Source organism: Scyliorhinus canicula, chromosome 9, assembly GCF_902713615.1.
Source record: "Scyliorhinus canicula chromosome 9, sScyCan1.1, whole genome shotgun sequence".
Classification (NCBI taxonomy): Eukaryota; Metazoa; Chordata; class Chondrichthyes; order Carcharhiniformes; family Scyliorhinidae; genus Scyliorhinus; species Scyliorhinus canicula.
This window is the reverse complement of record NC_052154.1, coordinates 32,100,199-32,126,043: the sequence shown is the minus strand read 5'-3', so window position 1 is coordinate 32,126,043 and position 25,845 is coordinate 32,100,199. Positions and strand designations below refer to the sequence as shown.

General features: G+C 45.6%; 1 protein-coding gene across 4 annotated transcripts in view; it reads right to left on the bottom strand.

Annotated features, from left to right (window-relative positions):
• LOC119971212 (E3 ubiquitin-protein ligase RNF166) overlaps positions 1-25,845 on the bottom strand; it is a 69,768-nt gene that overhangs the window by 16,446 nt on the left and 27,477 nt on the right. For 2 of the 4 annotated variants that reach the window (XM_038806446.1, XM_038806445.1), the window contains exons 2-3: positions 17,625-17,781; positions 5,126-5,238 (exon numbers count right to left, since the gene is read on the bottom strand). In XM_038806446.1, coding sequence (XP_038662374.1) covers positions 5,126-5,238; positions 17,625-17,781 — 270 coding nt within the window. Of the gene's footprint in view, positions 1-5,125; positions 5,239-14,744; positions 14,753-17,624; positions 17,782-25,845 lie in introns of those variants that run through there. The other 2 variants (XM_038806447.1, XM_038806448.1) reach the window with 2 other exon arrangements.

Genomic DNA, 25,845 nt, shown 5'->3' with positions numbered 1-25,845 from the left:
CTTGAATGAATGAATCTACAACAGATAATAAATAAATAATCTTTATTAGCGTCATAAGTAAGCTTACATTAACACTGCAATGAAGTTACTGTGAAAAGCCCCTAGTCGCCACATTCCGGCAACTGTTCGCTACTGAGGGAATAATAGACAGGAAAGGACATCAAAGGAGAACAACATATTTAAATTTTGAACAATGGCTATTTGAAAATGAATACTGCAGCCATTTTTGAACACAGAAGAGGCTGTAAGAAGCCATCTTGAGAGGCAGGGTGCAGAACCTCAGCAAGAATTCTGAGAGGCAACATCAGAGAGGGTTCTTAGCCAGAGATAAGATAAAAAAAGACAAAGTAAAACAGGGAATTCATTAGAGGCAGACGTCGGGAGCAATGATGAGATGCAAATTTGCCTATTTATTAGTGGAAAACAAGTATTTTACATATGTGACAAGAGAAAGCAATGGGGCTGTAGAGGTGGTGACTTCAAAGTGGAGAGAAAAGGAAAGGGACATGTACCTGCTGAAAGCTAACTCCATGGGGTGAATAACATCAAAGGCAAAGAAATTGTATAACTAAGGGAGAGAACTGTTGAATAGCTGCCTAGATCTGCAGAGAGTTGCAGATCTAGGCAGCTATTCAACAGAAAAACTTTGAAGTGTCATTTAGGGCACGTTTGGCACGGTGTTCCTTGACGGCAGTGCTGGCAAGAATGTTGCACTTATTTAGCGGTACTTTGTGCCGTAAATTAGCCTCCACAAGCTTCTCGGCATTACTGGCTGTCTCGCCGTCTGATTCGCCAGACTCATGCCTCAGCTTCTCGCTGCTATCAAGGGGGAGCTACTTTTAAACGTTCCCTCGCCACTCACTCCCAGTCCACACACAAGCATGGCAGTGTGCAGTCTGCACTCACTTTGAGGATGCCAACCTGGCTAGGCTTCTCAACGCTGTGAATGAGAGGTGGGTCATCATGTTGCCCCTAAAGGGTCAGAGGACTAGCAGCAGGGTCAGCAATACTGCCTGGGAGGCAGTGGCAGCGGCTGTCAGTTTGGGCAGCATGACCAGGAGGACCCCGCCCAATGTCGGAAGACCAACAACCTCCAATAAGCTGCAAGGTAAAGTTACCACCTCTCTCCTGGCATCAGTTCTACTTGCCACCCCTCAAATTCCCAAACCCGCCCCACAAATCACTGGCTGGGGCGGATGCCAGAGATCCAAGTCCTCACCCCCCATGAGAAATGGCCCTGGAAATCGCGGTGTTGACCGAGGAGAGAGAAGTCACCGACAGCAAGGTTGGCCTACACCACAGAGGTGAGGATACACTGCCCTTCGTCCAGATGACCTGTCTCAAGTGAGTTGTTCATGTCAGGCAAAATTATCCTTCCCTCTCACTGACCACATGACCATTGTCTTGGAGGATCTCCACTTGATGAGGTTGGGCCATCCGGAGTCTTCCTGCTCCTGGCTTCAATGTTCCTCCACCCTGCCACCCAAGAGACCACCTCAGAGGAGAGATCCGTGGTGACCACAATCGAGGCATTACAGTTATCACCCCACCTTCCACCAGCGCAGAGACATACACCTTGTTGGCTGACATTAGTGGACAGGCTTCTGGGACACAATCAGGTGAGCACCACCAGGTTGCTGATGAATATCAGGTAGAGACAGGAACATCCGAGGAAGTCAGCAGTTGGAAGTCTGCTGGATCTCAGGACTCAGCTGGGTCCCAGTCAGATGCCGATTATCTAGACACAGTTCTCCCAGAGCTGATGTAAATGATAGGCCAGAGCCATGACATCCAGGAGGAGATTTCAGGTACATTTCAGCGATTGCAGAGTTGGTTAATGGAACCCCAAAGGCTTTGCGCGCAGGAGATAGTGACGACAATGTGAGGTACCGAGGTCAACACTGCTGGGGTGGCGGCCGCAGTGGAAAGCCTGGAGTACGACATCCGCATAATGAATGGCGGTGCCCAAGGCATGCTCAGTCTGCGATGGCCTCGACATCATGTCCCAGTCGATGAGGGACATAGACGCGGCACTGCTGAGCGTGGTCAGGTCACTGAGGACCAGTGCTGAGGGCTTCAATACCATGGTACAGGTATGAGCCACCTGTTCCAGGTGGAGCCACCAGGACTAGCAGTGCCAGATGACACAGAGGCCTCTGGAGCTCATTCCAGCTGTCCCTCCATCCCATGGAGAATCCCAGGCCCTATGGGCACCGTCACGGAGGAGGAAGCGCTGGAGCCCAACCTGGGGCTTGCCACTAAGGAGATGATGACAGTCTCCAGTTCTTTAGGATCCCCTCCTCCTGACACCGGCGCATCTCAAAGGCAGCGGACAGAACAAGGTGGCACAACAATGCCTGTGACACTGGTAAGTCAGCCGGGGCCCTCCGGCTCAAGGCCCTCCAGAGGACATCCGCCAAGGACATCAAGGCCACGGGGCGTGGAAAGCAGCGGGCTGCCTCCAACTCTGAAGTGCACCCTGGGGACACACCTAGGCATAACAGTAGGCTACAAAAGATCAAGAAGATCGAGGAGCACTAAGTGGGCACTGGGGAGTTGCTATCTGTAGCTAGGGGGAATGGAAGTGTCAAATATTCACTGTTAAAACATGTTACATATGATACATTAATCTTCATAGCGAGCCTGCCTCCAACCCCACCACGTTGCCCTCCGCGTCCCTCACTCCCGGTCTCCCGGGCAGAGTGGTCCACGATCAAACTCCCCCGATGCAGACCCTGTTCAGAGGAAGGGTGTGAGCACACTGTCAGCAGAAAGGCAGGAGTCAGATTTCTGCAGAAACTGAGGAGTACCAGAGCTTTTCTCAGTGTGAGTTATCTTCACTCTCCTGCCTTGTATACCAATCTGCCGATAGTGCCGACACTGGCTTGTCATGCTGGAGTGATGTTACACAGACCCTTGGTGGGAGGGCTGAGAATTTTGGGGGATTGAGCTGAGGACATAGCCTCATGCTATGAGAATCTGGCGAAGGTGAGGGCCTTCCTCGTCCTCACGGCATGTTGGACCTTTGCTGCCACCTGTCCTCCATCCTCTGCTCCTCCACGAGCTCGTCCTGCAGCCCCTTCTGGTCCGCCTCCTCCTCCAGCATGTTGTGTGCTGCTGTGCCAGGTTGTGGAGGTACAGCAGACCACCTCAAAGTGGGAGAGCCGCTGGGGGGTGTACTGCAGGGCACCACCAGAATGGTCCGGGCATCAGAACCGCATTGTCAGCAGTCCGATGCATCGCTCAATGTCGGCACGGGTGGCAACATCAACCTCATTATAACGGGTTTCCGCATTGGTCTCAGGCCTCTAAACTGGCGTCATCAACCAGGACCTCAGAAGGTATCGTTTGTCCCTCAAGAGCCAACCTGTTATCCTGGGATGGTCCTGGAGGATGCGAGGGATCTCTGAGTGCTCCTGGATGTAGGTCTCATGCATGCTCTCTGAGTAGCAAACCCACACATGCATGATATGGAGGTGGTGGCCTTACACAATCTGAACACGGAAGGAGTGGAATCCCTTCCTGTTAATAAAGGCCATTCCCTAATGCCCCTGTGCCGCAGGGTGACATGCATTCTATTGATTGCCCCTGGACCTGGGGCATCCCGGCAATAGCAGAGAATCCTGCAGCCCAGGCAACTTGGTGGGTCTGATTCATATCAAAGGTGATAAAGTCTGATGCCCGGGCATACAGGACACCCACGACCACCTGGATGTCCGTGTGGGCTGTAGATTGTGAAATGCCGCATAGATCCCTGCTTGAGGCCTAGAATGAACCGGTGGCATAAACGTTGAGGTCTGCAGAGGCCTTTACGGCCACCAGGAGCGGGTGTTCTCCTCCTCCATGGGATGCCAAGTCCACGGTCTCTCGCCTGGGACAAATTCAACTGCAGCACATGCTGTTCTCCATCCCATTGAAAGACCAATGATGCCTGTACACTTTTGGCTGTCGTTGGTCTCCCCCTCTGGGACCCTTCTCAACCTGATGGTTAGCCGGGTCTTCAGGATGTGCGGCGGCCCTCTACCCATGGGGTTCTACCTCCAGTCTGCACTGTTGCTGCCACTGGGAAACACGCAGCTGGGGGACTGGAGAATCCTGCCCATTATATGAAAAAAAACACCTCCACCACCACAAAACGGTGTTCCAAGTCACGCTCCGGGGTTTTGGGATACATTTGCATTTAACATCAGGGCAGTTCGTAAAATAAGAAATCAACTGATGCTCTGCCAAAAGAGTCCAGGTAATTTGCAAGTGCCATAACTGCAGAATTAGTCAGGAATAGGAAACACTCTTTCTCTTCCAAAAACTTGCTGAGTCCACATGAAAAGGCAAACCTCAAATACTCCACTCAGAAGCCATCACAGCTACTAAAATAGAACATCAAATTTCGAATCCTGTTCTTTGGAAAAAGGAACTCAAGTAACAGACCTGTAATGATATCTCAAGAAACTGATTTGAAATCTCATCTTTAAGTATCTTTTTTCCTTTATCGGCTTTTTAATATTTGTATCTGTATTTTAGTGAAAAACTTTATTCCTTTTAATAAAGTAAATTACAGCAGTGCTTTTTGTAATAAGCTAACCATTATCCTGTTTAAGACTAAAGCTTTGCTGCTAGTTATTTTCAAATTGAATCATTCGCTAATTAAAGGGAGGGGCTACATATACTCACACACAGATACTTAGCTCAGTGATCACTTTGAAGGCCTTTTGCATGGTCGTGACAGTATATGAGCCAGACATACATACTCGGATAGATTATTCTTGCCGTGTCAAGAGATTGTCTGAAAATACTTTTGCAAGTCCAGGAATATATCCTTCATCAGAAATTCATAATTAACCAAAATAGTTCTTTGACTGAAGGATTAATTTCTTAAGAATACTTATGTTTACATTGTAAGCATCTAGTGAGGTTATTTTCACATCATCTCTGAAGATCAAATAGCTTTTTTTCCAAAAAGTGAATTGCACATGCAAGAGTCTGAAAATTAATGCAACTACTGGGCAAATTAGTGATCACTGATGGTTGAAACTGTATCACCTAAAACAGGGCTCCTAAGTTGATCTGGGGTGTCTTGACAGTTTGCAAACTTGAAGAATGGGAAGTTGGATTGCAGGTTTCCTACCTGGGAATGGGCTGTGTGGTAGGAACTACTGGTACAAACTTTGGGCAGTTGTCCATCTGCTCCTGAACTCTATTGCAGGAGGAAATATGTGTCCGCATCTTCATCAGAGTCACCTAGTGCAATAAACATATTAAACTACATACATCTGACAGACATTTTGATAATTCAATATTTCTTCAGAAAATCATTAGCAACGTGAAACATACAGTGGCTTACAACAGAAATTTGATTCAAAAATCAGGCAGAACATGCGTCTCCATTTAAAAACTTGCTGCTCAATTCAAATTACTGGTGAATTTGAATTATCACTACAAATGGGTTCCAGTTAATTATATCTGCCGGTTAGTTGAAATTCGGCCTCCTGATGAACACCAGGAACTTTGATGTGGCATTCACTTCCACCAGCAAAAACAGTTTCAGAACATGAGCGAGCAGAAGTACAAACTCCTTGCAGCATAAATTAATTATACAAAAATTAACATCTGTCCCACCACTTTGTCTGGCTAGCTGAAAGATGGAGCAAAGATTATGCTGGTTGGCAGCTGAACCTCTGGAGATAAAATAACAGACTGCACACCTGAGCTTGCCCTGATACAAATTACCTTTCTTGAGCAGTGACAAGCTGCTAACCTGCTGGATTGTCTGAACAAAGCTCACTAAAAAAGGCAAATAAATTCGACAAACAATTCAAACTGACCCTGCTGGCTGTGTAATTCTACTGTGAGAAGCTCATGCAGGACGATATAATGGAAATGTTGAAATCAACATCCAAAGATTTTCAAAGTGCTATAATAGTCAAGGTGCATACAGATAAGAAATTTGCAAATAAATGCAATGAAGATGTATTCAAAGAGTTTGATAAAATCATATATTAGACACATTGGGCTGAACTCTACCACCCCTCTGGAGGCTGGCTGGTAAGCCTCACGAAATAGTGGCAAAAGATATCAGGAGTGCAGCCTGAAGCCCTCCCTCCACCAATGTATATTCCCAGCGGTTGGAAATTCAGTGGTTCAGCTGTTCACTGGGAGTTAATTATGTAAATTCAGTGCCCATTTAAGAGCACTTCCCTCTGCCACCGGTACCTTTTCCACATAGGGAGATGCCACTGCTGCGCAGGGAGAACACCAGACTCCATGAGCAACATGGGTGTCCTGGCGAGAATGGCTGCCACTGCAGCTACTATGATGTCGTTGGATGGTGCATCTTCCCGCAGCCCCCCATCTCCCTCCCAATTGCAGAGGTCTGGCTACCTGTCGGGCCTCAGCGCCATACACAAACATATTTACATTGTCTCAAAGGGCACCTCTATGTGTGGTATGTCAAGGCTGACAGCTGTCTGATTGGGCAGGTGGCTCTGCGAAATGGCCCACTGTCCAATTGAGGACAACTGGCCATTGTTGACAAAATGCAGCTCAGGGTCCCACCACTGGCCTGCGCAGGATCGCATCTTGATTTCAGTCCCGGCAGAGTAATTCCTTACCTTTTGACAAAATCCAGCCCACTATTTTTATAATATCAAGGCGAGATTGTTCTGACACTTCCTGCTGGCTTTATAAGTGTAATCATAGAAGGTACAGCTATGTGGGCTGGAATTCTCCAGCTGTTTGCTGGTGGCGGGATTCTCTGGTCCTGACGGCAGTGCACCCCCACCTACAGGTTTCCCAGCGGCGTGGGGTGGCTTCAATGGGAATTCCCACTGGCAGTAGCAAGAGCGGAGAATCCCACCACCAGTGAACGGCATGCTGCCTCCCGCTGCCGAGAAGCAGGTGGCTGGGAGGCTGGAGAATCCCGCCCTTGGTGTCGGGCTTTGTTGAAGTTACAATTTAAACAATTTAATTCAGCAGTGCTTAAAGTAATCTGAAGAAACAGATACAAATATTTGTCATCTAGTATGTTTTAGACTAATTTGCAAGAAATTGTGATAGGACAAGCAGTTATTCACTTGCAGTGGGAAAGCCCCATTGATATATAGTGGGAGCATGAACACACCACAGATAGCCAGATTGCAGCATTTTCCTTTAGTTAACAGATGATAGTTTTAGAATGTTGTTTGAAAGTTTTCAAACAGTAACATTGAGGAACACGATACTCCATTTTGGCAAGACTGAAAATGTGTCTTCCTTAATCAAAGTATAAGCTTGAGACAAATGCTACTGTGAAATTATTAACGACAAGGGACGCACTAAAGCGGGGGGCAGCCATTGCAGAGGAGCAATGGGGAAAAAGAAAATCGCTGTCCAATGCCTTTGAGCCACAGTACAACGAGGGGTTGGAAAATTGGTAGAACCCCCTTGGGCTGTATGTCTAACATTGAATATGAATACTAGAATATTGAAATTATTTTGAGGCACCTCAAAGAGGAACATGCTGTATGAAGAAAAGATTAATTCTACTCCACTTTCTGTAATTTTTCAATTTGTTTTCACCCCCAGCCTGCATATATGGCATGGACTGTATATCAAAAGAATTACCATTGTATAGCGGCACCAAGCGTGAAACACACTGTATGGAGACAAGGTACATTTTATGACACTTTTTGTAAATTTTAAGTTGATGTTTTGTAATGTACTTTTACACATTTTATAAATAAAGTATGCTTTTGGAAAAAAAACTACTGAAACACAATATCAAGTACTATTATTAAATAAGTATTTGTTCAACTTGAAAATTTAAGAAAAACCAAGAAACAGCAGACAAGAGAACCTAGAAGCTTTGGTAATTAATTGCCTCGTCTTCAGTTTGCCTAAAAATTAATTTATGAGTGAATCCCAATGAATTATTGTGGGTTTCATAAAGCATGTTATGAACATTAATTGTCATCTGAGAGAGTTTTATCCTTGGAATGAAGAGCTTGTCATATGAGGAATAGTTGAGGACTCTGGGTCTGTACTCATTGGAGTTTAGAAGGATAATTGGGAGGCGGGGATGTTATTGAAACTTGCAGGATACTGCAAGGCTTGGATAGAGCGAACGTGGAGAGGATGTTTCCACTAGTAGGAAAAACTAGATCCAGAGGGCACAGCCTCAGACTGAAGGGGTGATCCTTTATGAAAATGAAATTAAATGAAAATCGCTTATTGTCACAAGTAGGCTTCAATGAAGTTACTGTGAAAAGCCCCTAGTCGCCACATTCCGGCACCTGTTCGGGGAGGCTGGTATGGGAATTGAACCGTGCTGCTGGCCTGCCTTGGTCTGCTTTAAAAGCCAGCGATTTAGCCCAGTGTGCTAAACCAGCAAAACAGAGATGAGGAGGAATTTCTTCAGCCAGGGGGTGGTGAATTTGTGGAACTTTGTGGCCAAATAATCTAGTGTCTTTAAGACAGAGGTAAATAGGTTCTTGATTAATAAGGAGATCAGGGGTTATGGGGAGAAGGTAGGAGTATGGGAATGATAAAAATATCAGCCAGGGTTGAATGGCGGAGCAGACTCAATGGGCCGAGTGGCCTAATTCTGCCCCCATGTCTTAGGGTCTTATTATCCATTTGTACATGGCACAATTTTCTTAAGGTTTTAAGTAGCAGTTCAGATACAGATACTGGCGTGTCCAGGCTAGTGTGATCTTCTGCTGTCAGGGGGTATCTCAGTAAAAGAGGGCAGCCTTCTTATCCTAACAACGAAAACAGAAACTTCAATTCTTCCAAACGCTTAAGTTCGGTCTTGACTTTTTGATTTAAGGAGTTTTCACTGAATGAGCTCAATGGAATCATGTAGATTTATGTAGATTTTAGCCCCACTGCCTAATTCATTTTGAAAGACCTCAAGGTATTATTTTAAAACTTCTTCTAAGCTATCAGCTATACTGAAGATCTCTAGCCAATTCAATTTTATTTGATGCAATCAATCTCGTCCCTTTAGATTAGGCCCCTGGTGTTTTGCAATGACATTGGGTAGTTGGGCAGACTGGTGTTGATAAGTGAGGACATAGTTTCCAACATTTTTAGGATTTCCCCCGGAGACGTAGCCAATTTAGCTGTTGTATTACTTAACTTTAGGGGTTGAACTCTGCCTTGGAGATGATCAAATGTCTGCTCCCCTACGCTGTTGCAGAAGCACCGGTATCCACTTCCATGCTTAATGGCTGTCCATTTACCAGAGGTACTATTATGATAGGAGCCAATTTATTTATCTTGGCATTATTCAATTGATATATCCCAGATTATTCTTTGGAATCATGTTCTAGGTTATGCACTGGAGTCCAGGATTTTTTTGTTCAAGTCAGGTGCATTCTGTTTGGCTCTACACTTAATTGGGATGTGGCCTCTCCGATTGCAGCCAAAACAGATAGAAACCTGGAATTTGTATCTTCCGTGGGGGTGATCCACTCCTGAGCCTAAAGCATTCATCAGAATTTCTCCGATGTTGACCCTTTTTTTCCTGTCCCCTGCCTTGCTCAGTGAGTTTCTGCTCTATCTCTTGTGCGCATTCAACTCTGCTCTCCCGATTTGCACGTTTTAGGACATAGCTCATTCACCTCACCTGCACGCACTGTAACTCAAGAACGCCTTTCTCCGCACTCTCAATCGCCTGAGCTATTTCTTTGGCTTTCTCTAGGGAAATCTTATACTCTACTAGCAGCCTTTTCTGGATGTTTATGTAATTTACGCCGCAAACTAATTTGTCTCAGAGCATGTTCTCAGCACGCTGCATGATGAAAGATGGTCTGGGATTGAAATGAACCTTCACCAATGTTACAAGGTGGTCAAAAAACTTAGTATCCCGAGTTTCTGGGGATGTTAAATTTCTAATGAGGATGTAAGTTTGGGGTCCACATACTGTAAGCAAAATTCTTTATTACTTATCCTCTCCTATAATTTCATTAGTGGCAAAGAAATAATGAAGTCTGTCAATATACTGAACCCAGTGTTCAGTCTCTGGGTCAAAAGGATCGATTTGCCCAAAAAGGGGCATTTTCAAAAAACTTACTGCTGCTGCAGAGATTTTTGTTTAAATTTCGAAGGTAGACCTTTCCCTTTCCCGATTCCAGGACTCAGTGACTGTAGTCCTGGTATACCTCTTCACCAAATATAATAGTTGCAAGGCCCAACAACTACTCAGCAGATCAAAGTTAACAAATCTGTTCATTGAAGTTTAACTATATACAAAGGAGGACAAAGTATGCCACCCTACTCCTCGACTCCCCAGGCGTCGACTGGCCTGCGCTCAACCGCCGCTACGCGAGTTTGGACTCGTGCTCTGCCGCTCTGCGGATCAATCTGCCATTTCACGCCCTGCCGCTCTGTGGGTAAACCACTGTGTTACCACATTTCATAAAGTGAGTTTACTTATTTTTAAATTCTAAAAGCTAAAATCAAGAGATAAAAGGTAATTAAGTCTTGGGAAGGTGCAGTTCTGAAGAAGTTAGATCAGATAAGAGAAAGATCAAGAGGAAAAGAATGTATTTAAGGAGATATTGGAACATGTGTAGAGATAGTTTTGTAGACCTCAGCCAACAGCGGAAATAGCTGTTTAACTCCCAGCAAGTACTGTGTATGGATCATAGAATCACTACAATGCAGAAGGATGCCATTCGGCCCATCGAATCTGCACCCACCCTCAGAAAGGATACCCTACCTAGGGACAGGCCCCACTCTATCCCCTTAACCCAGTAACCTCACCTAACCTAACCTCTAACCTTTTGAACACTAAGGGGCAATTAATCATGGCTAATCCACCGCCAGGGACCCGGGTTTGATTCCCGGCTTGGGTCGTTGTGCGGAGTCTGCACATTATCCCTATGTCTGCATGGGTTTCTTCTGGGCGCTCCGGTTTCCTCTCACAGTCCAAAGATGTGCAGGTTAGGTGGATTGGTCACGCTCAATTGTCCCGTAGTGTCCAAAAGTTAGGTGAAGTTACGGGGATAGGGTGCGCTTTCAGGGGCTGGTGTAAACGTGATGGGCCGAATGGCCTCCTTCTACACTGTAAATTCTATGAATCTACGATGAACCTGCCTATCTTTGGATTTTGGGAGGAAGCTGGAGCACCCGGACGAAACCTATGCAGACGGGGGGAGAACGTGCAAACTCCACAGTGTCACCAAAGGCGAGAATTGAACCCTGGTTCCTGGAGCTGTGAGGCAGCAGTGCCAACTACAGCGCCACCAGAAGAAAGACTAATTTGAAAAATAAGCTACTTGTTCACCTCAGAAGCATCCCCAAAGAGATATAACTGCATTATGTGATTACACTTACTGGATTTTTATAGGTTTTAAAATCTCTAAGGTGTTGTGAAACAGTCTGTGGCGAGCTAGTTTTGAAGATAGTTACGATTAGATTGTTTGGAACTTTTTAAATTTGCATTGCCATGTCTTGCCCTTGTCTTAGTTAAGTGTTCTTCTAATCTACTTTATTATTTTATTTCGTAATAAACATTAATTTGATTAAAGTCATCACAAAAAGTCTGGGACATCATTCTCTGGATTTCAACCTTTCCTCATATACAAAGGCCTGGATTTTACGTGTGATGTGTGCACCCAGCAGTTGGGACTGGAAGTGGCTGCGTTTCATGGTTCCACCCAAGATCAATTAAAGATCACGATATTACACTGGCTGTCTACCTACGTCACAGCCAGTGTGAATCGTATCTACATTGAGCATGCAGTAGGCATGGGGTCCAATGGCAGCCTGGCATGAAGTTTAAAGGTAGCTCCAAGAGGCCAGAGTATAGCTTTGCCCATATGTGTTAAGGCTGAAGTCCAAAGGGTCAGGTGTCCAAAGGAGTGGAAATGTTCACAAACCTCACAGGGTGATCGGAGTTATCGGCAACTTGATGTATTGTTGGAGGTAGAGTACTCAATGGAGCTCTGCACTTGTAAAGAAACAAGCCACAACGACAAGGAATAATCCACTGTCAGTGGTGTGGTGCCAAACCTGGGCATCTTCGCCAGCCATGAGCTGGGAGTTCTGGAGCTAAAGTGCTAGTGGGTTGAAAGTCATCAGGTCGCGAAGAAATCGCAGCTCCAAGGAAGGTAAAAGCCCAGTGGACTGAAGCGAGAAAGGCCAAGAGCGATAAGAATGTATGGGTTTCTCATCCCTCATAAGGACTTCAGCGAATGCACCAATCATTGAGCCACTGCAATGTCATGGATACCAATCACAGCATGTCACAGACACTGACTCTATGTGATATGACCAATAGTTCCGACCGAGCGTTTTAATCCTGCAGATCAGCCTCCAGCAGGGCCAGCCAGGAGTCCAACGACACTCCTCTGGCAGCGGAGCAGGCAACAATGGAAGATGCACTTGCAGCACATCATCTCTTAGCACCAAGCACCAACGCAGATACTGGCATGTTGGTGGTGTACAGTGGTCAGGGCGCATCACGCTTGCTTAAGTAGATACTGGAGATAGGGAGCGCTGGAGACACGGACCGGAGTCTGAGGCAGATGATGAGTCTCTGGAGTTGTCAATAAGGTGGTAAATGCTGGATGTCCAGTGGGATGAATGGAGAGATGTCAGAGATTCCGGAGGGTCTGCGTGGCATGGTCTCGGTCATGGAGGAATCCTTGTGGAGCATGAGCGTTGCGTTGACCCTCAACTCTGAGCGCACAGGGGCAGCACGGTGGCACAGTGGGTTAGCCCTGATGCTTCACAGCGCCGAGGTCCCAGGTTCAATCCCAGCTCTGGGTCACTGTCCGTGTGGACTTTGCACATTCTCCCCGTGGGTTTCGCGTGGGTTTCGTGGGGGCGTGGGTTTCGCCCCCACAACCCAAAGATGTGCAGGGTAGGTGGATTGGCCACACTAAATTGCCCCTGAATTGGAAAAATGAATTGGGTACTCTAAATTTAAATAAAACTCTGAGCGCACAGTCTCATCCACTGAGAGAATAGCGACTCTCATGAAGAGGCAGCTCCATGGTTTAATGAGGAGTTCCTGGGGTTATGCAAGCATTCACATAGGCATGGACCTCAGGATGTCACTGTCAGTGTGGGAGAAGGATGCAATGACCAATCTCTCCGATAGGTGTCCATCCTTCGTTGATGAACAGGGAGGTCAAGACACAAATCATAATGGTGGAAGAACTAGCTGTGGTCTCTGGGGTCTTCTCTCATGGTGTCCCGGATGAGGGCAGAAGCCCCTCTGCCAGTGAACACGCAATCTTCAGAGATCGCAGCAGCTGAGGAGTGCCCAGCCACATCGCTGAATGCACCCTCCCAGATGGTGCCCGCTGAGGGTCCACCGGCCAGATGATGACCGCCAAGGTCATCTATGTCAACAGGGTACCACAAGCAGCAACCTGCCTCTAATGCTGCTGTCAGACAGTGAGGGGGCGGACTCCTAGTCATAGCCCTCGCAAATCTAAGCTTAAGACACAGTGAGCACAGCAAAGAGTTTGCATTTGAAAAATGAAAAAATGAAAATCGCTTATTGACACGAGTAGGCTTCAATTAAGATACTGTGAAAAGCCCCTAGTCGCCACATTCCGGCACCTGTTCGGGGAGACTGGTACGGGAATTGAACCGCGCTGCTGGCCTGCCGTGGTCTGGTTTAAAAGCCAGCGATTTAGCCCAGTGTGCTAAACCAACCCCATTTTCCATATCACTTGTGTTTAGAGATGATTCGATAAGATGTTTTTGCATTGTTTCACATTAATGTTATCACCATAAATTACTATTTGCCCACAAGCCATGAGTGTATATGATTGGTGTTAGCTTGATCAATGCCTGGTGAGAGACGTTAGGGGCATCAAATGTTATTACTCAGGCTGCGATGCCATATTGGGTCATGACAGTTATGTATGAGAAGGAGGTGGAGATGGTGTTCATGGACTTAGACCAGTGTTCTTCAAAGTCGGGGGCGTGACCCCGCGGGTGGGTGTCAGGAGGGTCGCGGAGCCGTTGTCCACGGCGCTCCCGATCGCGCAAATCCCCGCGCAGCAGCCGGCTTTTCATAACACCGGCTGCAAGCGGCCAGGAACATGTCAAAAAAAAATTCGGCAGCATTGCGCATGCACGCGCGATGATCGGTGTGCATGCGCAAATCGGGCACGCATGCGCAGTGCGACTGCTATTTTTAAAAAACGGTTGTAGCTTTTTGTTTTACAAGTTCTGTAGTGTTTTTTATTCATTTAATTTTTATTTCTTTCATTTATTTTTTTTTTACAACTTTGGGGGTGTTTTTATTCATTTTTTCCATTTATTTTATTCATTTTATTTTTTTTACAAGTTCGGGGGGGGTTTTTATTCATGTTTTTCATTTACATTTGATAAAACTTTACAGGAAAAAAATTCAGAACTTTGAACAGATGGAAACTCCATACTTTCTGACGCCGGAAGGCTTCACCTTCATCCAACAGGTTCCATTGGAGGAGCGTGTACGAGGGCCAAAGGGACCCAAAACCATTTCCTCCAAACAAGGTAAGAGAAAATGGTGGGTTGCGCAGATCGCCCGGTGTGGGTCGCGAAGGTCAGCCAGCGTGGGTCACGTAGGTCGGCTGGGTTGGGTCCCGAATGTTGGCCGGTTGGTAAAAATGGGTCCCCGGAAAAAAAGTTTGAAGAACACTGACTTAGACAGAAAGCAGGCCATACCAGCCACGTTGGGGGGGGAAATTGCTGAATTAAGGCCTCTCTGATGTCCCAGCCTCCCTAAAGGTTCCTCATTTCATGGTATTAGTCCTCACCATCTGGATGCCCGAGTTCTGCACCTGAGTCTTCATCAGCCTCCTCATCAGAGACAGTAGCTTACCACTAGAGAAAGCGAAAAGCACAGCAGACAATGAGATGAGCGACACTCAGTATGGTGGATATTGCGAGGCACTCCTGGCATTGGAATCTCATTTTCAGCACGCCTATTGTCCGCCACACCACTGTCCTTGTGGATACATGGTAGGATTGTATATCTCCTCTGCCTCCGTCCTCAGGTACCTGAGAGTCATCATTAGCCACCGTTACCGTTGGATACCGTTATCACCAGGCAACCATCGAGGTGAGCTGGAGCTATGAACAGCCTTGGCACTTGAATGGCATAGAATGTAGGCATCATGGGAGATGCCAGGGTACCTTGTCCAGACCTGTAGAATCAGGGTCGTTTGGACACAAGCTATCTGAATGTTTGTGGAGTGAAACCTGGTCCTGTTGACAAAGACACCTGCTGGCGCCCCGATAGCCGCATGGGTGCCATCAATGGCACCCTGGATGCCGGAGAACCCTCTAGCTGCAACAAAGCCTCTGCCCCACTCAGCCTTGTTGACTTGATTCGGCCTGTAGTGTTTGAATGTTCTCACCTGTCTGAACAGAGAGTCAGTGACCAGCTTGACACAGCTGTGCGCAACTGACTGGGAGACTCCTCAAAGGGCACCCAAGCAGCCCTGGAAGGATCTGGAGGCTTAAAAATTAAGTGGCATAATGGCCTTGAGAGCTATGGTCATTGATTGTCCACCTACACAATTGGAGGCTGCCTCCAGCCCAATCAGCTGGAGAATGGTCATGACAGCTTCCCTTGAAAAACAGAGCCTCCTGCAGCACTGATGTCAAGGTAGTTGGGTCACTGCATGTACCCTCGCAGCTGGGGAGTGGCATCTTCTGCAGGGACATACTCTTTGCCCTCCCTGCTAGTGGCCCTGAACACCCTGTGCCTTTGCTCCACGTGATGCCTGCAACCACCTGGCCTCCTCTCTCTTTGTCCCCTGCCCCCTGCCTCTGAGGAGATGCTCCCTACTGAGCACACCATACTAGTCTGCAGCAAAGGGGCTGACCAGTGCACACAGCGTGCCAGAGGGACGCAAATCTCAGAAGTCAGAGGACAGCAAGGTCCTGAAAGCTCCTGTCTAAATGCTGAACCTCCAAAGGATGCAGAGAAAATGCTTAAAATTCACCAAACCTCACCAAACTCCTAACTCTTCAGCCCGACTTTGCTCCATCCCCTTTTTATCTCGGCTTTAGATGAGAAACTGTGAAAACGGAATGCCGCCTGCCCGTGTTGCCTGTGCACCAACCTAAAACTCACACAGACAACGTAATGTTCTGGTCAGTTGCAGAATTAATCCTCTCAAGTGGCTCCATAATTGCCAGCGGGTGCGCTGCTGATCCACACCTTTGCTCGCTGACCAAAATATTGTGCGAGTGCACGTATGATTTCATGTGCTTCCAGGTTGGGTACGCTCCCGCCAGTGCTACGAAAAACTCAGCCCCGAATTGCAAAGATACAGCTTGGGTATGACTCCTCAAAACCCAAGTCATAGAATTGCCCCCGCCGGAGATGTGAGGGCTTCAGTTTTATAGCCCCTGCATGCATAGTATGATTTATCCAAATGTTTCTGAGCTACAGGATTGACAGAAGCTACAGCATGAAAGAGTTTTTAAGTAGCTAGAAATCACATTTAAAAACTGAATTAGCAATCTAATGAGGGATAAATGCCCAACATTAAAAGCAAAAGGTTTATACCAGTGTTCTTCAAAGTCGGGGGCGCAACCCGTGGGTGGGTCGTGGGCAGGTGTCGGGAGGGTCGCAGAGTCATTGCCCACGGCGCTCCCGATCGTGCAAATCCCCGCGCAGCAGCTGGGTTTTCATAACGCCGGCTGCAAGTGGCCAGGAACATGTCAAAAAAAAATTCGGCAGCATTGCACATGCGATGATCGGTGTGCATGTGCAAATCGGGCACGCATGCGCAGTGCAACCGCTATTTTTTTTAAACGGTTGTAGCTTTTTGTTTTACAAGTTCTGTAGTGGTTTTTATTCATTTTATTTGTTTTAACAAATTCAAGGGGGGTTTTATTCATTTTTTCTTTACAAGTTCGGGAGGGTTTTATTCATGTTTTTCATTTATTTTACTCATTTTATTTTACTTTTTTACAAGTTCGGGGCGGGGGGGGGGGGGGGGGGGCTATTTGATAAAACTTTACAGGAAAAAAATTCAGTACTTTGGACAGATGGAGACTTCATACTTTCCGACACCGGAAGGCTTCACCTTCATCCAACAGGTTCCATTGGAGGAGCGTGGACGAGGGCCAAAGGGACCCAAAACCATTTCCTCCATTTTTGTCAGCAGCAAACATGGTAAGAGAAAATGGTGGGTCGTGCAGTTCAGCCGGCATGGGTCGCGAAGATCGGCCGGTGTGGGTTGCGAAGGTCGGCCGGGTTGGGTCCCGAAGGTTGGCTGGTTGGTAAAAATGGGTCCCCGGAAAAAAAGTTTGAAGAACACTGGTTTATACCATCACAAAGTCATGCAATAATATGCAACATCAGACAGGCAGACACTATTTATTCCACTAATTCTACAAAACCACAGAGCAACAAAATCATATTGCCTGCCTGTTCCCAACATTTTCTCCATCAGAATAAGAAATTTTGTTGTCACCTCAACATGTTGCTCAGGCACAGGGCAGAGTGAATGATTTCAATCCCATAAGTAGATTGGAGGATCATCTACTACAGCATAGGATAACAAACTTTTAGAATTTCAACCAACATTGAATAAATATGGATATTGTTTTTGAAATCATTTTTTAAGAAGAAATGTAATTCCAAAATATACTGAATTAAGTGGTTTGCTTTAGCATACCTTTTTATTGCATCCTCGACAAGGAGCCTTATAAGAAGAAAGTTGTTTCTCCACATTAGAGGCCTTTTCCACTTTTTTGGGGTCAAATGGCATACGACAAAGTGGGCACAGGGGTGACACAACTTGAAGGCAGGGTTGCAAACATTCCCCACAAAACCTGAGAGAGAGTGGATTATTGTTAGCAAGCAGTTTGCAGGGTACTTATTCTCAAAATACATTCCTGACTCAAGAAGATTTATGCCAGTAAAATCTAGGAAGCATTATCAACCTAATAAATTCTTAATGATTAAACTAGCACAAGCCCTTAACAACATGCTATTTTAACTCATTCACCGTGTTTGCCATAGGGCAGCACAAGTGAATAGCACTGTGGCTTCACAGCGCCAGGGTCCCAGGTTAGATTCCCCGCTGGGTCACTGTCTGCGGCGTTTGCACGTTCTCCCCATGTCTGCGTGGGTTTCCTCCGGGTGCTCCGGTTTCCTCCCACAGTCCAAAGACGTGCAGGTTAGGTGGATTGGCCATGATACATTGCCCTTAGTAACCAAGCAAGGTTAGGAGGGGTTATTGGGTTACGGGGATAGGGTGGAAGTGAGGGCTTAAGTGGGTCGGTGGAGACTCGATGGGCTGAATGGCATCCTTCTGCACTGTGTGCTCTATGTTCGCTTCATTGGCAAGGTCAGCATTTATTGCCCATCTCTAATTGCCCCTGAAGGTGGAGGCAAGCCACCTTCATGAATACAACCAAGTGACGTGCTAGGCTCTTTTCAGAGCAAAGCTAAAAATCAAACACATTTCTGTGGGTCTGGAGTCATATATAGGCTAGTCTGGGTGAGCAGGACAATTTTGCTTCCCTTTCGGATGTGAATGAACAGATGGGATTTTACAACTATTTGGTATTTTCATGGTCCCCCTGACAGAGACTAGCTTTTTATTCCCAATGTGTTTCCCAGCCTCAATGGTACCATTTCAACAAATGTCTCCAGGTCATTCACACAGTAGTGAGCACCCCGCTTTGACATTGCACATATTTAAGAGGCATAAAATCTAAGCTAACACTGCAGTACATTATTGAGGAAATTAAAATTTCAAAACAAATCATTCTTAAGTCAGAATCAATTAGCGTTCAGTATACAAGTGATTTTCATACATTGTGAGATTATTTCCTGTGGTACGTCCAATTAGATTTTATGGCCAATAAGTCAAATAACTCAATGGGCTATCCTGGTTTGCAACGTAAATACCAACAACCATTATACACATAAACAACTTAATTATGTAAAATTGTATAACTAAAAGAACTTGCATCTATATAATCAGCCCAATTAAATACTTCTGAATAGTTCCTGTTGTGATGTCGGAATGCAGCAACAATTTTCACATAGCAAGCTCCCACAAACAGCGATGAGATAACGACAGATCGTCTGCTGAGTGATCGCGACTCAGGGATAAATAACAGCCCGGTACCGGAGAGACCATTCCAGCTTTTCTTTGAAATAGCGTCATGGGATCTTTTAGAATCATAGGATTTGCAGTGCAGGAGGCCATTTGGCCATCGAGTCTGCTCCGGCCTGTGGAAAGAGCACCCTACCTCAGCCTACACCTCTACCCTATCTCCATAACCCCACCCAATCCTTTTGGACACTAAAGGCAATTTAGGATGGCCACTCCACCTATGGTGCACATCTTTGGACTGTGGGAGGAAACCGGAGCACCCCGAAAAAACCCACACAGACAGGGGGAGAACGTGTAGACTCCGCACAGACAGTGACCCAAGGGGGAAATCGAACCCGGGACCCTGGCGTTGTGAAGCCACTGTGCTAACCACTGTGCTAAGGTAACCCTCCTTGCTACCATTTTTGCATTTAGAGATTCAGAAAACCTACTGACATGAATACAAAAGCAAAATACTTTTGCTGGAAACCGGAGAAAGAAGACAGCAAATACTGGAAATACTCAGCGTGTCATGCTGCATCGGCGGATAGAAACAGAGTTAATGTTTTAGGTCAATGACCTCTCATCAAGACTTCTGATGAACGGTCATTGATCTGAAATACTAACTCTGTTTCTCTCTCTGCAGATGCTGCCAGATGTTGAGTATTTCCAGCATTTTCTGTTTTTATATTGATACTAAGGCGTGCCTTTAAAAAAAAAATCAACTCAAAGTCTGATCCCATTCATCCAGTTGAGCCTGTGGTTAGTGTTCACTGGCGTGAGGATAGAAACATATTGCTGACGTGACTTTTCTCTGGCCTTTATACAACATAAGCTTATTGCATCCCAAACTTACAGGACTCAGCTGTACAAAAGCAAAAAACGATTAGTCATTGAAGTCAATAACTGCAGTGTAGTAGTTTCTAGGACAATGCTTCTGAAACAACAGGGCACAGAGTCAGTTCTCTTTCAGAAAACTGCTACTTAAAAATACAAAACAATAATAAATTCAACAGAACATCAACAATAATTTGCATTTTTACACCTTTAATGTAGAAAACACAAATCTCAAGGTACTTGGAAAAGAGGAGAACAAGAGCAGACACCAAGCCTTTGTGGGAGGGTTAAAGGGGTGGCTTAAAGTTTGGTCTATGATACAGGTTTTGGAAAAACTTTTAAAGGCAAAGAACGGTCTCCAATGAATCAGCCAACTCTCCTGTTCCTCAATGTTATACAGTGATGCCTACTGAGGAAGCATTTACGGACATCAGATTAGGATAGAACAGAGATTAGCTTGGAGGTTAGTCAGAATCAAATAGCCTCTCAACACTCACGTTAGCGAAATACCCGTAAAGCTGAAATACCCATTCTTATAATGTCTCAAATAACCTCATGATGCCCAAAGCACTATACAGCCAAAGTACTTTTTTGTGAAGGTCATTTTGAAATGTTTGTAATGTTCTTTCAGATATTTTACGAATAAAGTATATTTGGCAACAAAAAAAGTACTTTTGAAGAGTAGTCGCACGTACAACACAAGTCCCATAATCAGCAATGTGTTTATTTTATGTGTAGGCAATCTGTTTTAATTATATTCATTAAAGGATAAATATTGGCCAGGGCATTATGTGAATTCCTCTGTTTTTCACTAAACAGTGCCATGAATCTTTTATGTCTGAGGACAGATGTGGTTTTGGTTTAATGCCTCAACTGAAAGATGGCATCTCTGGCAGTACAGTGCACCCTCAGTACTGCACTGCGTATTAGACTAGATTTTTAGTGTTTCTTTGAAGCAGGACTTGTACCCACAACCATCTAACTTAGCTGTGAGAGTGCTACCAACTGAGTCATAGTTTTTAAAAAAAATAATTTTTATTGGAATTTTTTGAAAAATATATATCAACAAAACAATAATAACCATAACAATAATAAACACCCCCGGCACCCGTAACAACGCATATAACAAACCCCCCCCACCCCCAATAAACAACAAAATAAATTAACAATAAGCAAATTAACTTAAACACTATCCCCCTAAACCCCCCCTCCCCCCCCCGGGTTGCTGCTGCTGCTGACCTAGTACCTTATCGTTGAGCCAGAAAGTCGAGGAAAGGCTGCCACCTCCTAAAGAACCCTTGTACCGACCCCCTCAGGGCGAACTTGACCCTCTCCAACTTAATGAATCCCGCCATGTCATTAATCCAGGTCTCCACACTCGGCGGTCTCGCATCTTTCCACTGCAGCAAGATCCTCCGCCGGGCTACTAGGGACGCAAATGCCAAGACATCGGCCTCTTTCGCCTCCTGCACTCCCGGCTCCACCCCAACCCCAAATATCACGAGTCCCCAGCCTGGCTTGACTCTGGATCCCACCACCCTCGACACCGTCCCCGCCACCCCCTGCCAGAACTCCTCCAGTGCCGGGCATGACCAGAACATGTGGGCATGGTTCGCTGGACTCCCCGAACACCTGACGCACCTGTCTTCGCCCCCAAAGAACCTACTCATCCTAGATCCGGACATGTGGGCCCGGTGCAGCACCTTGAACTGGATGAGACTAAGCCTCGCACATGAAGAGGAGGAGTTCACCCTCTCCAGGGCGTCCGCCCATGTCCCCTCCTCAATCTGCTCCCCCAGCTCCACATCCCACTTAGCCTTCAGCTCCTCTACCGACGCCTCCCCCACCTCCTGCATTACCTGGTAGATGTCAGACACCTTCCCATCCCCGACCCACACCCCTGAAAGCACCCTATAACTGAGTCATAGTTGACACATAAATGTTTTACTCAGAGCACATTTACATACTGGTACATCATTGAATTCCAGTGATGTTATAGATTAACTTCACCAAATCAGATATTGCTGTACTTATTATTTTTCCCCTCACTAACTCCTCCTGTTCCTGTTCTCTCTCCCAGAGATACTAACACCTTATCAGAGTACATAGCTGCCCTGCAGTAACTTATTAAAACCATTCTTCATGCTTCAGCCCTGACAGCAGGATGTTCAACTACAGGAATTAGCACAGAAAATGCAATCCTTTCTTCATTTGACATCCACAGTCATACTATGTAGTGTACTTAACAGAAGCAAATTACCCATTGTGCTACACAGGAGAATCAGGTAAGCTTGACACTGATGAATGAATGGTCTCTGTGACAAAGCAGTCTATGAGCTCCTTGCGCTTATTGGAGAACAGGCTGGAGGGAGAGGGGGGAGGGTTTAAAGGAGAGCAGTTTAAGGACATGATTGGAAGTGGAATAAAGCCTGGATTGTTTTTCATTGTAGTAGGTCTTTTGGAAGAGAACAGGGACTGATGGTGCTTGATGTGGTCCAGCGAAATCAGGCAATCAATGATTAAATTAGTTGTGCACTAACCTTTAGGTCTGTACCTCTTTGGCAAGGTGCTACACCAGAGGGTGTAGCCAGGTGGAAGAGAGTGAGAGCTTTATTGAGGTCAAGGGCATCAAAGGCAGAGGTGTGGAAGTGATTAAACAGATTGAAGCAGAAGTATTGTGATGAAAAGAGGGCCAAAGCTTAGACAGCTGGGAGTTTGAAAGAGCCTTTGTAAGGGTCTTCACGGGAAGAGAACAAGAACTTTAAAGGAGTGATGCTAGTGGTGGCAACAAGACAAGATGTTCAAAGGAGATGCCTGAGGAATTAGGGGGCAGCACGGTAGCATGGTGGTTAGCATAAATGCTTCACAGCTCCAGGGTCCCAGGTTCAATTCCCGGCTGGGTCACTGTCTGTGTGGAGTCTGCACGTCCTTCCCGTGTGTGCGTGGGTTTCCTCTGGGTGCTCCGGTTTCCTCCCACAGTCCAAAGATGTGCGGGTTAGGTGGATTGGCCATGCTAAATTGCCCGTAGTGTCCTAATAGTAAGGTTAAGGGGGGTGGGGTTGTTGGGTTACGGGTATAAGGTGGATACGTGGGTTTGAGTAGGGTGATCATTGCTCGGCACAACATCGAGGGCCGAAGGGCCTGTTCTGTGCTGTACTGTTCTATGTTCTAATTGTGGGTGAGACCATGGTAAGATTTGCTGATGTGATCCTTATTCACTATCATGGCGGTTTGACTGGGCTTGCTGGTGAAATGTATAGGCAGATGTGGACGTTTCGGTAAGAAACAAGGTGGGGTCAAAAGTTCCTATGAATGCCATCATGTCTGTCCATAATACAATGCTTGAAAATGAACTGAAATTCTGGAAGGAGATGCATTGTAGGGCAGTAATTGTAGATCCTTTAGCAGAGTTCTGTGCCTATGGTGGAAGAGGTGAATAATACAAGGTTGACGAGAATAGCCACCAGTGAGCACGCTGAATGGAAATGTCTGCGAGAGCTGATAAAACTGTTGGGTTTTTGCTCGTCAGGAGGCAGTTCCTCTTCAGAAAACTACAAAAGAGACAAACTATTGGCTTATTCAAGAGGATGTCAGGCATATAGTAAAGTGGCCAAGTACTGAAGAAGGAAGGAACGAAAAGACATATAAATGTGTCGCAGGAAGGGGAACAGGCAGGATATGATAGCTCAGTAGTGTTAAAGACAACAGCAAGAAAAAGGAAAATGGAACTAATGGACTTGGGTCTGCATCAGTTACAAAAATGCATATGCAAATTGAGAAAGAAAATTCAGGTTACATAGGCTTGGTAAAGATTAGAACAGATGCATTCTTGTTGTAAACAGGATAGCATGGGTACGATAAAAATTGTTGTCTTGATCAGCACAGATGTAATGTCCCTGAGCTCTGGATGAGAGAGAAAATAGGAGCAAAAATTCAGCGTGGAGGAAACCAAAGGGCAGTATTTGGGTCTGGGTATTGGTTACAGAGTGTGTACATGGAAAAGATGGAGCCCATCTACTGTAATTTGTTCATTAATTTTGGTAAGCAAGGCATGTTGACAACTTCACGATTTTAATATATTCCCCCAAGATTAAAACCATAATATCTAGGGGCAGAATTAGGTCATTAAGCCCATCGAGGCTGCTCCGGCCTTCTCTCCATAACCCCGATCCACTTATTAATCAAGAACCTCTCTATCTCTGCTTGAAAGACACTCAGGGATTTGGCCTGCACAGTCTTCTGCGACAAAGAATTCCACCGATTTACCACCCTCTGGCTGAAGAAATTCCTCCTTATCGCCATTTTAAAGAATGGCCCCTTCACTCTGAAGCTGTGCCCTCAGGTTCTAGTTTCTCCTACTAGTGGAAACATCCTCTCCGCATCCACTCTATCCAGGCCTCTCAGTATTCTGTACATTTCAAGAAGATCCACCCTCATTCTTCCAAACTCCATCGAGTACTGACCCAGAATCCTCAACCGCACTTCATATGACAAGTCCTTCATACTGGGGGTTATTGTGAACCTCCTCCGGACCGTCACCAAGGCCAGCACATCCATCCTTAGATATGGATTGCATTCTTTTAATATTGATGGCTGTTGGCTGTCATTTAGTTCTCACAGACACAAACCAAAATTGAACTTTGAAGGTTGACATTTTAATCTTAGCTAGAATTTATTAAAAAGAACTGAAAATGTTTAAATCCAGCTGAATCTTCTAGCTTAAAAGCTAAGAGTATCAATAATACCCAGGGTAAAGTCATCTTTGAAGGAGGATAAGTTGGCTGGGGTCTCTCGGGCTGCACTTGGCAACAAGAAGACTTGGGGAAATAACATTTGGGTGGAGTAGATGCATTACAGCAACTCACCAAGGCTCCTTTGGCAGCACCATCCAAACCCACAAGACCTATCACCTAGAAGGACAAGAGCAGCTGATGCACAGGGCTGCAAGTTCCCAAGCCACACTCCATCATGACTTGGAAATATATCGCTGTTCCCTCACTGTCGCTGGATCAAAATCCTGGAACTGCCTTCCTTACAGCACTGCGTGTGCACCTACACCACATGGATGGATAATAAATGCTGGCCTAGCCAGTGACACCACATCCTGTGAAATAATTTTCTTAAGAACTGAGGAAAACAGGTATGTGAAGGACACGGCAGCAGCAGCCATGGTTGCAGGCTATCCCAAAGGGGTCAGATACCTTTTAATCATGTGCAAGGCTTCAAAGCCTAGGCATAACCAAACCAGCAAGCTATAAAGGGAATGATATATTTGCGCATCTGTCCAAATGACACTTTCTTTCCCCTTGGGAACAAATAATAATCCAGAATTCATAACATTTAAAGCAGCAATGTCAACAGCTTTCCGGCCAGTCTGAGTCTAGGTGAAGAGATCACCTAGCTAATCGTGGTTTTACCATGGGAGATTTTCTTTACTGTTTTAATATAATTGAAGAGATTTTAAAATTATTTCTGAAGCAATGAGATTGTTAAGAGATTGTCTGATTGGTTATTTTTGTTTGATGATCTGAAAAACAAAATGTAAACCAGAGATAAACACATTCAGAGGGAAAAGGAAATTAACCAATTGTTCAACAGCCACCACACATGCATTGACAAATGAAATTTATTGGAAATAACAGAAAGCAAAATCAGAACACAAAGACACATTGAAAGACAAATCATAATTTAATTACATTTTGAGTGAATGTAGCTGATTACAGAGTTCTAAAGGTTTATCTTCAATTCGTAAAAGCAGAAGCCAGTTGATGAACTCACGGCAGCCTGATATTAACTACCATCGCCACGGCATTTCATAGCTTTGATCTTCCTAGTGGTTCAAGTAAGAGAAATGAACTGAGAAACTGCTTTCTCAGATGAAATGTTGCCAAAATGTAAAATGTCATTTGGGCTGATGAACAACATTTGCATCCCACACATAAATCTTCCTGGT